At 40.2% G+C, this 13,491-nt stretch overlaps 2 protein-coding genes and 1 pseudogene across 4 annotated transcripts; 2 read left to right on the top strand and 1 right to left on the bottom strand.

Annotated features, from left to right (window-relative positions):
• Positions 1–1,177: 1,177 nt before the first annotated feature.
• Positions 1,178–2,771, bottom strand: LOC130701601 (uncharacterized). Of its 3 annotated transcripts, none has more exons than XM_057523556.2 (3): positions 2,537–2,771; positions 2,161–2,470; positions 1,178–2,090 (listed from the first exon to the last, which is right to left on the bottom strand). In XM_057523556.2, the coding sequence occupies exons 2-3, from the start codon at positions 2,425–2,427 to the stop codon at positions 1,305–1,307; spliced, it is 1,053 nt and encodes a 350-aa protein (XP_057379539.1). In that variant the 5' UTR covers positions 2,428–2,470; positions 2,537–2,771; the 3' UTR covers positions 1,178–1,304. The 3 variants fall into 3 exon arrangements, with proteins under 3 accessions (XP_057379539.1, XP_057379541.1, XP_057379540.1); XM_057523558.2 differs by having other exon boundaries at positions 2,167–2,470; XM_057523557.2 differs by having other exon boundaries at positions 2,161–2,448.
• Positions 2,772–3,392: 621 nt separating this feature from the next.
• On the top strand, positions 3,393–7,160 carry LOC130701600 (glycerol kinase-like). Its single transcript, XM_059495777.1, has 12 exons — positions 3,393–3,506; positions 4,074–4,161; positions 4,233–4,481; positions 4,548–4,765; positions 4,824–4,933; positions 4,998–5,100; positions 5,155–5,265; positions 5,329–5,585; positions 5,647–5,852; positions 5,919–6,062; positions 6,110–6,199; positions 6,720–7,160. Exons 3-12 carry the CDS (start codon positions 4,316–4,318, stop codon positions 6,821–6,823), a joined length of 1,509 nt encoding a protein of 502 aa, XP_059351760.1. The 5' UTR covers positions 3,393–3,506; positions 4,074–4,161; positions 4,233–4,315; the 3' UTR covers positions 6,824–7,160.
• Positions 7,161–11,526: 4,366 nt separating this feature from the next.
• Positions 11,527–12,554, top strand: LOC130701603 (uncharacterized; annotated as a pseudogene).
• Positions 12,555–13,491: the final 937 nt, after the last annotated feature.

The following is a 13,491-nucleotide window of genomic DNA, read 5'->3' as shown; positions in this document are numbered from 1 at the left end:
AGGCTTCAATTGCTTTCATGAAATTCGAAGCAAGCGTCTTGGTAGGTGGCGGCTGAATCTTACACGAAACTGATAAAATTTCGCACAAATCTTGAAATACAAATTGCCATGAATGTAGGCTTCCTAGAAAATGATTCTTCTGGGCAGCAAAATCCAGTATTAAACGACATTGCAGAAAAGGTTTGATCTTAGAAAAGAAGAGAATAAATGATGGTATTCTCTCCCGGTCAGCGGTGCCACGATTTGTCTCCAACGCCACTATCATGTCAACATAAGCTTGCACATCACACAGTTTTGATTTCGAAACTTGGGTTTTGTCGAAAGAAAAGGAAATGCAGTTTCCTATTACTCTGGTCCCTTCAATGCAATTGACCTCCAAGAAGAATTTTGGCAATTTGCAAATTGGAATCAACTGCTTGGCGATGCGGTCGGGCGTAACCAATTTCTTAACCAGATCAGCGATAACATTCCAACCTAAAAGAAATCGTCAAAATATCAATAAACAAATCTCATATTGTATGAACTTAATACTAACCGGCTACTTGACACTCAAATTTTGCTATGGCATAAGCCACTTCTTCGTTTTGAATTCCTTCGAAGTTACACTCATTGTATGCGACTCCACTATTAAGCTCCACGTTGAAATTTGAACCGAGAATCCTCAACAAGTCAAGACCCTCTTCACGGGCTCGCAATGCAATACAAAATCGGAGCAATCGTAGTGTCAATTCCCCTTTCGGCATCCCCGATTTGATCCATGCTTTCTCAGGTTCAGTACCACAAAATGATATTAACTGTCGCAAATCACTTTTAGCACTGCTTAAGGTGTCTTCTTTCCATTTGGGTAAAGATGGTAGAGATTTACACATTTGCAGGATAAGTGAATGGAGACCAAAACGACAATATATCTGAACAGAAAGAAGTTTGGGCCAGAAAATCAACACGCCGTAATATGAACTTGTTTGATCAGTTTCGGCTTGTCGTCCACCATCTTTGTTGTTGGCCAACTTCTCTTGGTCTTGCTGAATGGTTCCAACATATTGTTCGTCCCAATTCAATTCGATGCTCAAGTTTCTTGCCACATTATTAGAATCAATGCAATGTGAGACTTCAAGTACTTTGACCTTTTCAGGGATTGTAACTGTTTCAAATTGTTCAACACCAACTGAATCTTCTCTTCTTACATGTGGGATTTTTCGTTTTGCTAAAGCGAGATGCACATCTAAGGAACTGCACTGCAACAATGCTTCCGCGAAAATTCGATCACGTCTCCGCAATAGTTCAAATGAAAGGAGTTTCTTGTCCTATTTTTTGTTTAAAACCAGGAACAAGATATTTTCTTTCAATATTTCCTCAGAATAGAGAAAATCCGCGTCGCTGTCCAGACTGTAATATTTTATGCAGATGTCTTCTGCTGCAATCGTAGGAGATAACTCCGTTCCAGAATCGGATGGCGAGCAACCTGAATGCATGACACGTTGCGTTTTATCCTTTTTCTTTGAATTTAACAGATGATGGTGACGCCATGATTTGATCGCTTTCTTGATTTGTTTGAGCGCTGTAAGAAAAACAGGAAAGTTACGTGGGATCTCTATTTTGGCATTTGTCCAAATGAGATCGAATACGAGCATCAATTTGTGTCCTTGTAAAACGGGTTCGATAAAATGTTCACAGCAATTGTAAAATGAAGACAGATAGAAAGTTCTATCGCTATTCGTATGGCTCTCAAACTTTTTCTTCCTTCCTTGATATTCAATATTTAAATGTCCACCTTCATGTCCTCCTTCCACAGGTAATTGAAGGAGTAGAGTACCAAATTTTCCATCGACCCAACAGGAGCCCAGGTTATTAAGGAAGCAATGATGTCCTGCGTACAACACTAATTTCTTGAACTTTGCTGCTATATTCATCTCACTGGGAAGCTGGAGATGACTGGTGATCATGGATGATAATTCAACATCCTCATGATTGGGACCATATATTTTTGAAGCTCCAAGTTCCCATCCCTGTCCTAAGATGGACCCAAATGACAATCTGTTTTCTTCCTCACCATATGCTTTCTTGGAAATTTCTTTAAGCAGTTCGACATTCTGGAATGTTTGATAATACATAACAAATTAGAAAAATAATGAACATGTAAGTCGACCAAATATAAATTACATCTACTTGTAGTGATACTGGTACTTGCATGTTAAGATCAACTTCCACTACTCTCAATGGCTTTATAGGTACTTCTTCAACTTGCATTTCCATACCCCATGCAAATTCAAGAAACTTTCCTTGATTCTCCATTTTTACAGCATCAGTTAAAAGACTCCTGTAGTTAAGGCTGTCACCATTTTCAAGTACATTTTCATTAAACAGATAAATTTTTTCTGTATGCATTGCTGAAGATGACTCCACAGTTTCCTCCCCAGAAATAACCATGTTTATTCCAGTAAATGCCCCCTAACGAAAATATTTGAATACACTTTGAGACAGAAACATCGTTTAAATATGAATAACCCATGCTAACTTTAGAATGCATAGCTCTTACCAGTTTTACTTTTGGGTGTCCATTTCATAAGACATGAACTGTTATTTTAACATTTTCCCAGCTCTAGAGGGCGACTTATACACCAATTATAATGAAAATAAGGTCTAGCACATTCTTTTAACATCCGAACTTTGAACTGTAACTATAACTGTTACGTATTAATTACGTTTACGGAACTTTTAATAACACTATGAAAAAGCTTTCCTATTATCAGCCAAGAAACACTTCCGACCCGACGAAGAAAGTTACCGCGTGCATGTGAACAGTGGCGTTGCCAAACAAAGGAGTCTTAGTTTTGAAAAGTCAAAGTGTTTTCACTTATTTAATTACCTCTTTTAGGCTTTTTCTTGGAAAGTTTATAAATATAGTTTCTTTAGAAGAATTTAGAATGTTAAGTATTCTTAAGACTTTCTATTTTGTTAGGGGCTAATTTGGCATCCTTTTTGGTGGTGGTGGGGTGTGGTGGGGAGGGTGCTTAAACACAACAAAATTACGATTGCAGACGACAACATGCGTGGCGCTCGCAATTTGAATAATAAAACGAAGTATTCAAATGGAAATTATTATTTTTTTTTTTTGCATTTTCAACCCGGGCGGTAGATAGCAATGGAAGGATGTCAGCTGAACAATTTCATTTACAACAGATTAGATGAATGTTGGTCTCTTGGCCGACGATAAGGTCCACGCTTAAAAGTTCTAAAAACATTATGTAAGTTTTCATTATGCTAGAAATAGCTTAATTCCAGAAAAATGCGATAAAAATATTTAAAACTTTTCTTGTGAATCAATAAAATGCGACTAGTTCCGAGTTCGTCGAGGCTTCCTTCGGGAGTTCATCATGTGATTTACTTTGTCAGCAGACGACGCAAACCAATCGTGTTTACCTACCGTGCTTCAACGGCAACCGTAAACACATAGGGACCCGCAGTTGATCTCACGAGATATTTTCAAGGTTTTGCAAGTACAATAAGTAAGAACACATAATATTGGTTTTAGATAAGTTTCGTTTACAGACATTTTTATCCTGGTATCGCTTTTCCCACGTGTGGCGTTATAGAAACAATTTCAAACAGTACATTGTGACAATTGTTTCTCTTGGCGTTACATGCCCCAGTGGAATGCAATGTCGGTGGCCTTGTAGCCGTTGAGAAATGACGTAGCTTATTCTTTTTAAACCGAAAATATTTCATTTTCTTTAGATCAATTTCATGATAACATCCACACTGCCTGATATATTCTTAACACATTTCACTTTTCTTATTAGAACATGATACTTCCAGTGATTTCACAACAAGCTTGGGTAGTAGCTTCACTAGAAGGCCCATCCTGTAATTCAATACCCATCTGGCTACTTCCTTTCTATGCATTAAATTCCTAAATATCTCATCTGAAACTAAAACAAGTGTAAAAGTTTCCTGCCAGTTATGCTTGAGCGCTACAACTGAAAGGCAGACATCCTAGAATTTTCTGCAAGCATTGCATAGAGATATCTTGACTGTAGCAAACACTCAATAATTTGCGTATTTACCTTAAACAGTGATCTTACGGTTAAAGTGAAAATGGTTGAAAAATATGGCCCCCTCATAGGAGCAATTGATCAAGGGACCAGCAGCAGTCGATTTCTGGTGAATCTCTAAAAAAAAGAATATATAAATTCAAACCCATGTTCATAAATGAAATTTTTATGTTTTCTCAGCCCAAAGAGCAGAGCTGTTCACCTATCATCAAGTAGAAGTAACACAGCTTACACCTGCTGAAGGATGGGTAGAATCGGATCCAATGGAACTACTGCACACCGTGATCGAATGCGTTTGTAAAACGGTTGAGAATCTGAAAAGCTTGGAAATCGATCCTGGAGACATCAAGGCAGTTGGCGTTTGCAACCAACGGGAAACAACTATAGTGTGGGACAAACAGACAGGAAAACCGCTTTATAATGCCATCAGTGAGTCAAAAACTTCAGATTTTCTCGTGTTTTCATGTATCAAACTATCACGTTATTTTCATTTAGTTTGGCTGGACGCCCGCACAAAGAGTACGGTGGAAATGTTACTCGCCAAGGTACAGGGTGGAAATAAGGATTTCTTGAAGGAACATTGTGGCCTTCCCATTAGTACTTATTTTAGTGCGCTTAAACTCAAATGGTTAATAGATAACGTCCCTGAAGTGCGAGACGCCATTGCCGAAAATCGCTGCTTGTTTGGAACTGTTGACACATGGCTGATTTGGGTACTAGACAACCTTGACAAGGTTCAAGTTCAATTTTCTGAGTTATTTTGTTACACAGAATTTGACTGGCGGAATGAAAGGCGGTTTACATCTAACTGACGTGACTAATGCATCCCGTACCATGCTGATGAATCTCGAAACTCTGAACTGGGACCCATATTTGCTTAAGTAAGTATCAACCTAAAATAGTAACGCAAAATCAAGGTTCACCTTTTTGTCTGAAATATGCAAGGTTCTTCGACATACCAGCATCCGTTCTGCCGCAGATCCGGAGCTCGTCCGAAATTTATGGCTTCCTGACAGCGACGCCGTTAGGCGGGACCCCAATTTCAGGTGTATGTTTCGTTATTTACCTTTTGAAAAGCAATCTCCAAGAAATTCTTCCCTAGTGCTTGGGAGACCAACAATCTGCCTTAATTGGCCAGCTTTGCCTGGAGCCTGGACAGGCGAAAATGACTTACGGTACAGGAGGATTCATGTTGTACAACACGGGCATTCGGGTTAGGTCTTTGCAAATTTATTCTGCCCGATGCCCACTTGGCTAATTTATGCAATTTTTTCAGCCCGTGCAATCGGAACATGGATTAATTACAACCGTGGCCTATCAAATGGGCAAAAACAAGCAACCGCATTATGCGATGGAAGGATCTATAGCTGTCGCTGGTCTGGCGCTGAGCTGGTTAAAGAACAATCTGAATTTGATTTCGGATTTCCAGGAATGCGAGATGCTTGCTTCCTCCGTAGCAAACACTGGAGGCGTTTATTTCGTGCCAGCTTTCTCGGGGCTGTGCGCCCCGTACTGGAGGATGGACGCCAGAGGGTATAAGCCTTTTATAGTTTATGCACTAACGGAATTAGTTTCTACCTTTGTCTAACTATAGAGTCGTTTGCGGACTGACCCAGTTTACCACCAGGGCTCATTTAGCTCGAGCCACACTCGAGTCGGTCTGCTACCAAACGCGAGATATCGTGGAAGTGATGACGCGCGATGCTGGCGCCCATCTGACTTCTCTTCGTGTCGATGGTGGGATGACACAAAATGATCTTTTACTGCAGCTCCAGGCGGACATTCTTGGCATTCCAATTGGTGATTTAAAGTTTTCTTAATTAATTATTGGAAATTGTTAATTTTGGATATGGTGGGTGTAAACAGTAAGGCCAACAATGACGGAAACGACGGCCCTGGGCGCTGCTATGGCAGCTGGTAATGCCGAAGGCATTGATGTTTGGATTTTGGAATCACTGGATCAGGATACCATAACCAGTGACGTATTTACTCCAGCCGTCACGGAATCAGGTATGATTCTGTTTTGTAAATAGGTAATTCGTATTGCTTTTTAATAGACCGGGACTCGCGTTACGCTCGCTGGAAGGACGCCGTCAAAAGAACTTTGGGCTGGGAAACGATCATTGACGATGGCAGCGCTGACCCAGGTAAATCCGACGATCTGAATTAGATCTGCAAGAATTTTCTCCTATTTTGCATCCTTTACTTTATTATAATCCTTCATACCTTTATTCACCTGCACACGTTAGCCTGCGTTGAACTTCCTACAAGTTTAACTGTATTTTTTTGAATAGTTCTATTTAGCTCTACCCCAAGTTTTTAACACTGTTTGGTGCTAACACAAAGCCATAATAAGAAAAATCAAAATGAGAGAGAATATTCTCTGTTGTGAGACCCTTAGCGAGCATGACTTTAACCCCACCTATTACAAAAACAAAAGTAATATTCATTTGTGGACATATGTTTTGTCCCTTTTTTCTTGGGGAATGTTTTTGGCTCACCACCAAGTAGTATCTTCCAATAAACTCTTTCGTTGTTTGATTGCAATCATTATATACGTTTGGTTTTAGCCTACCATATTATCTCAGTTGTTTTAACGAGTTCCTCTTCTTGTATTTCCATCGCATCGGTTTCGTTGCACTTGTTTTTTCTCTCTCTCTCTCGCAGAGCGTCGCAAGCGGTTGTTGGGATCCGTCAGTGGCACCTTGTTCCTCTTCTCTTCGTTTGTTATCCTGGTCGCGGCCAGGAAGTATCAGAGTTCCCTCAGGTAGTAGTTTTGAAACGTAAAATTCGTATCCCTTCCCTCACTGGCCAAGGTTGTGTTGTTGTCCAAATCGTTGTGAGACGTCCAGTCCGACTATTCGTCGTCTGGAAAATATCAGAGGAAAAGCTGCCATCGGAAATGGTAAACAGGTGCAGAGGCTATCAAAAGGTTGTGATGTAACATCACCCAACACGGTTGTATTTCGGTGATTTGAATATTCACAGAGGCTTCTTTCCCTAAAAGGTTTCCTAGAAAGCTCTTCCATTGTAGTCGGTTGTTTTTAACAGTCCAATACGTTTTAGTTGCCTGATTGTAGTGTGCTCAAATAAAATCTCTTAATTGAATTTCGTATCAATTAAATTTTTAATCTTTTTTCATTCATCTAAATTTATTACTGATGGACAGTACGTGCTGACTAAATAAACAATGTTATTTGTCCCAAAAAATGATTCGATCAGCATTCAAACTAAACAATTAAAGCTACAACAACAAAAAGAACACATTCATTTCACGCACGAGAAAACCATTGGCTAATGAAGTTGGAAAACGTGGCAAATTTTAGAAGTATTTAGATGATCAAGCCCGTTATGGATGAGATCCATTTGGCATAAAAAGAAACGCGAGAAAATGCGGCGGGCAGACCAATTTCGCATCCGGCCGCGGGACCAAAGCTGACGATGCCGACCTGATTGTTTACGCCCTCGTTGATGAAGCTCAAAGGGCCACCCGAATCACCCTGCGTTTCGTGATGAGATATGAAATTTAATGTTATTCGATTCACAAAAAGACAACACATTTACGTTGCAAGATCCTTTTCCATCAGCAGCAGACAGGCAAATGATGCCCTCCGTAATCGTGGCACCGTACGTCAGGGCACACTGCTCGTTTGAAATGCACGGGGCGTCAATTTCGCGAAGGATGGGTGAGATTCCGGCAGCCACTGATTCAAAACAAAAGAGCGTTTATATCACATCTTGTGGAAATTTTTGGCCTCTCCTCGAATAATCACTCCGGAAAAGTGATAAAAAAGTACTTGATAAACAACTTAATCACTGTGGTATTATATCTAAACACTGCTTCCAATATTTTTAAATGAAACGAAAGTAACGCAATCAAACGGTAACGCGCATCATCGTCCACGTATCTGGTCAGCTCGTATCTCCTCCACCTTCCTTAAGTTAAGAGGAGATTAGATTTTTCCACTTTCCTTAAGTAGAAAAATAAATGCCTTCATTTTTCTTACTTACCTGCCTTATCATCCTCACAAGCGTCATCCACATTTCGACATGTTATTCTGGAAAGCCTTGACCAACCAGTTGTTCCAAGAAATGGTGTTGTTCGCATTCGCATTACAGCCGTGCGTACTGCAACCCAGTATTACGCCCGCATTTTGAAGCATCGCAATGAAAATAATCAGTTGGAAGATAAAAGTGGATCTCATTTCGAAGTTATGTCACAGTTGCGAAAACAATTTCGCGAAGAAAATGCGTGAAAGAATCCGGTGCAGGGGGAAAGAATAGAAGTAGGTAATCTTTACGCCCGACGGACCACGGAACAACATTTGACCGTGTTCGTATTGAATCGGTACTTGAGAAAGTTACAGGTAAGCAGGCTATGAGTATAAATCATTTCTCATTTATGATCGATTACAAAATATGTCGTTCTTCAGGGAATCCCTACAGAGGTTGCAGTAGTGTGTATTGACCAAGGTTGTGTCGTACAATGCTTTGTCAAAGATTTGTTTGAACTTCCAGAACACCTGAAAAAAATGGCCCCGGGAGCCATCGAAGTTTTTCTGGTGGGTGCCAAGCCATTGGAAGGAAATTCAAACTGGAGCCGTTACGCGATCGATTTTGTTCGTGAATAATTAATGAGTAAAAAGCTGGAGGGTCGAATGGTGCTGGCCTTGTCATCTACGCTATGGCTCAGTCCATTACACGAGAGGAAACGACTGGATGGCGTGAATTCCTGCGTTGTTGTAACAGACATACTAAAAGAACTTTTGAAAGATGAGTTAGACGAAAGCAACGGCGAACATTTGGTAAAGCTACACCACCTATATGAAACAGGTGGACTTGTTTTACCAGATTGCAGTGTTGGATTGGCAAGCCGAAGCTCCAAACCAATCGAAGTGGCTCACGCATTCCTTCCAATGAATGAAGAAACAGGAGTTGAGTTAGTGGCTAGCGATTCTCCTCACCAGGTTTCGATCTCATTTACTCTCTCTCTAATTGTATGTGATGATCTAACATGGCATTATCTACTGCAGTTTTACGTCACAATTGTCAAGTTTCAGAAAACCTTGTTGTCATCGGTAGAATATATTAAAAAATAATGAATAAAATAAGGAAAGCTTGAAGTTACAGTAGATATGGTGTGCGTGAACGAGACTTTCGCCTGAAATAGGCAATATTGAATGATTACTGTAATTTCTTTAGTAGCCGGCATCGAATTTAAAAATAGAGTGCTAAGATAAAGCACTAGGAAAACAGCAAAGGGAGAAGAAAATGCTACATGATGTTCAATGCGTTCTTCTTAAATAAGAAAATTTCCTGTAAAAAAAAAAAGAAGAAAAATGAAGATAACAGAAAATTTAGGAAAAAAAAGGCATACAATCTGAAAAACTTTTTTTGATTCCACATTTCTAATTGGAACATGACACATCTCATGTTGCTCTGGTTTCACCGAGCGTCCGGTCAGGGATGAACGGACATCGATCGCTAGGTTGCATACCCATTGTATGCGGGGTTCGATACACCCATACGGAGTCGTACCTTTACCTCGCATTCTATTTCCACAATTAAGGTTTAGCTCTGTTCGGCCTTCGCAGGAAAGTGGCACCAACATGCAGCGTTGAAAGTTTCGTCTTAATAGTTGAGAAACCATAATTCTGTCGATAGTTTTTACCCTCTTTTTCTCCAATTTTTTAGATGAGTGAATCCAATTTCACTCACGTCGTCCGTTTTTTTACTAAATAAAGCTTGAATATTTCAAAAGTTGTGCACTACGAAGGTTTTTTTTTTAACCATCATAACGTTTTGAATGAAATTATAAGACAAGAAAATGCGCGGCTTTTTACCCTAATTGCCAACGGCTAAAAGGGAAGAGAATGTACATAAGAGAATACGCATAAAGGTGGGGTAAGAATAATATTGCCCTTGCAATTATCAATGCCATAGGCTAGTGACGTGCATTAGGGAGACACAAATACATATAAAACAATGACAAAGCGAAGCTCGAATCAGTCAAGTGGAGTCATCCATCAGCAACTGTAGTACCGAAAGTCGTGTTATCCAGCCGTTCATTATCAAATCAACTTTCACATCATGGGTAAGTATTTTGGATAAAGCCCAGTGTTTTCGAGCTGTCCTCGTTCCTCGAAATGAATATTTCCCTGCCATGTATTTACGCATTAACTAGTCGTTCCATACAAATGTGGTTTATTGGTGGTTTATACATGGAATCTCGAATACAGCTATAATGCTGTTACCAAATCAATTTGTTTTTATTCTTTATCCCATAAAGTGGATGAAGCGATTTGAATTTGTGTTCGTACAACATAGTAATTTCTTAGCACGATTATGCATGAGTTCATATTTACAAGAATATACCATGCGTGTTTATAAATTTATCATGAATTTATAATTTAAAAATTTATATTATAAATTTATCCGAATCAAGTGATTCGGATGATGAATTTTGCATCGATGAAAAGTGGCTTCGTGACGATGACTAATTGACTAACAGCCAACTAGTCCATGGACTATTTTGAACTATGTAATAAAGCAAGGCAAACTAATATTGAAGACACACCTTATCATTTTATTTCTTTCAAATCCACTTTGTGATCTCTTTACTATTCCTGTTTTATAATCATGGATGTAAGTATTTTTCATTTTGTCTTTTTTTTCCACCGCTTTCCCACTGTGCGTGGTCTGTTAAAATACTGGACCAACCTTTAGCTAAAAGAACAAAGGGAATGATTTTTTTTTTTTGCGTGAGTTGAAAAAAAACACGCAGTAGACCAAGAACGGAAAGATAAATATAGAGAACAAGAAGAACATAGAAGAAAATGAAAAAAAAACCATGCAGAAAAATGTCTGTCGTTCTTGTACAAGTGCACCCCAAATCTCTTGTCCTAAAGAATAATACAACTCAGTTTCAATAAAACCTTTTGTTTGTATCTAAATAGACTGATTGCTGTTCTTTAGGATTATTCGGCGACTATTCAGTGAAACCTAGATGTTGCTTTCCGCGTATTTTCAATTGGAAGTTTTGAAATTCCCCGCTAGCGGTGGAAACGCAGCCTGAGACGGTTATTCACTACACCATACAGTACAACAGAGGTGGGGTAAGAATACTGGATATTCAAAAAAATTAAACTTCTTGTTGCCACTGGGCCAAAGCGATGAATCAGGGTGGCAGTAGCTGCTATAAAATGAGGCCATATCGAAGGTTGAAGCCAGTCGAGTGAGCATCTCAGACACAGTAGAGTACTAGCAGTTTCATAAATACTAATAGCTGAGTTAAATAACCTGCAATCATGGGTAAAGTATACATTTCAACTTGTTAAATTATTCGAGTCAATTTGATGATGGTAATGTTGATTTGATGAAAGTTTCGTGGAGGTGAGGTGATTCTTTCTGGTTGTTTTTAATGAGTTTAAGGGAAATATCATTACGGAATGTCGTTAACTAATGTAATTGTTTTATGTCAGGTTACTGTGGCATTACGCTGCTACTAGCTGTCGTCTTCCTGATATCTGGGTCGACCTTAGGTGTGCCGATGGGTTCTTCGTCTGGATCCCGTAGTTATTCTTACCATACCACCACTGGAACCCCTACATACTACACCACGACGTATGAAGTCCCTACATACTACAAAACAAAGGCGCCCTAGTACTACACCACAACATATGCGGCTCCTGCTTACTACACCACAAAGGCGCCCGAGTACTATACCACGACGTATGCGGCTCCTATTTACTATTCGGAGGCTCCGAAGTACTACCCTACACCGAGCTATTACAAAGAGGCGCCAGTGTATTATACAACAACGTATGCCACTCCAGGCTACTACACCGAAGCTCCCGCTTACTATACCACAAAGGCCCCTGAGTATTACACCACATCTTATGCTGCCCCGTCTTACTACACAGAGGCTCCTCAATACTACACTACGAGGGCTGCTGAATACTACACCACGACTTACGCCGCTCCAGCTTATTACAGTGAGCCTTCGCAATAGTACACCACAAAGGCTACTGAATACTACACGACTAAAGCCCCGGAGTAATACACACAGAAGGCTGAATACTACACCACAACATACGCTGCCCCAGCTTACTACACCGCAGCTCCCAAGTATTACCAGACTGAGGCTCCGCAATACTATACTACAAAGGCTCCTGAATACACCACAAAGTATGCTGCACCGAGCTACTATTCCGATGCCCCTAAATACTACACCACCACCTACGCTGGCCCGGCGTATTACACCGAGGCTCCGCAATACTACACCACAAAGGCTGCTGAATACGACACGACGAAAGCCTCGGAGTACTACGCGAAGAAAGCAGAATACTACACCACAACTTACGCAGCTCCAGCTTACTACACTGAGGCTCCCCAATACTATACTACAAAGGCCCCCGAGTACTACACCACACTGTATGCTGCACCAAGCTATTACACTGAGCGACCAAAGTATTATTAATCGTGAAAATTGCCTTGTCCGCCAAGCTCAATAGTTAAAGATAATTAGATCTTGTTTGATTATTTGCTGTCCTCGTTCCAAAATGTGTATTTCGCTGCCATGCATTTATGCATTAACTGGTCGTTCCGTACGAATGTGATGTACAAATGAAGACTCAGTTTACCTGCTTCATCTTCGCTTCCCAAATTACTACCATCATCTGCTTCAACCAATCCGCTAATCTCAGCAGCTTCGTCGTCTGTTCGTTGGCGTTCAACATTCGTAGGTGAAATGCTGGAATTGTCTTCGTCCGAGGAATCGCCGTCGTCATTAGGAATCGCCGTCGTCCGAGGAATTGATCGTCATGAAAATCGTCGTCGTTTTTAATCGTCGTCGTCCGAGGAATCGTCGTCGTCCGAGGAATCGTCGTCGTCCGAGGAATCGCCGTCGTCCGAGGAATCGCCGTCGTTCGAGGAATCGCCGTCGTTCGAGGAATCGTCGTCGTCCGAGGCTCGTCGTCGTCCAAGGAATCGCCAGAGAACAACTAAGGAAGCGCTTTTGTACCTTTCCTTCCTTCTGGATCCTTCGTCTTCGCGCTAAAGACAGAAACACGCAATGTGTACCTGCTTGACATTTTTTAATGTTACGTTTCAAAATTCTATTCCATTCCATGTCGCTACCGTCGCATCGTAAGCGAATGCTCCGCTTTTTAAAATGATCACAGTAATGCTTCTCTTTTAAAGTCAAGACCAGGAGCATTTTTTTGGAAACGTAGAAAACAAAATTGATTTCCCAGTGAGTTTAGATTTAGATTTTGAAGTCTATCTACAATATTCTTTTTAAAACTTACAAACTCGCATTGCCTATTCAAAATTTCGTCATTCATTTTTCGTTGTTATTATCACAATATTTTTCCTGTTTAGTCAACTGGAGTAATATATACAAATTCTATCGTATTCTTATTTCTCGAGTATCGCCTTT

The sequence above is a fragment of the Daphnia carinata genome, chromosome 1 (genome assembly GCF_022539665.2).
Source record: "Daphnia carinata strain CSIRO-1 chromosome 1, CSIRO_AGI_Dcar_HiC_V3, whole genome shotgun sequence".
NCBI lineage: Eukaryota > Metazoa > Arthropoda > Branchiopoda > Diplostraca > Daphniidae > Daphnia > Daphnia carinata.
The sequence above is the reverse complement of the archived record's forward strand: the minus strand, read 5'-3'. Positions and strand labels throughout refer to the sequence as shown.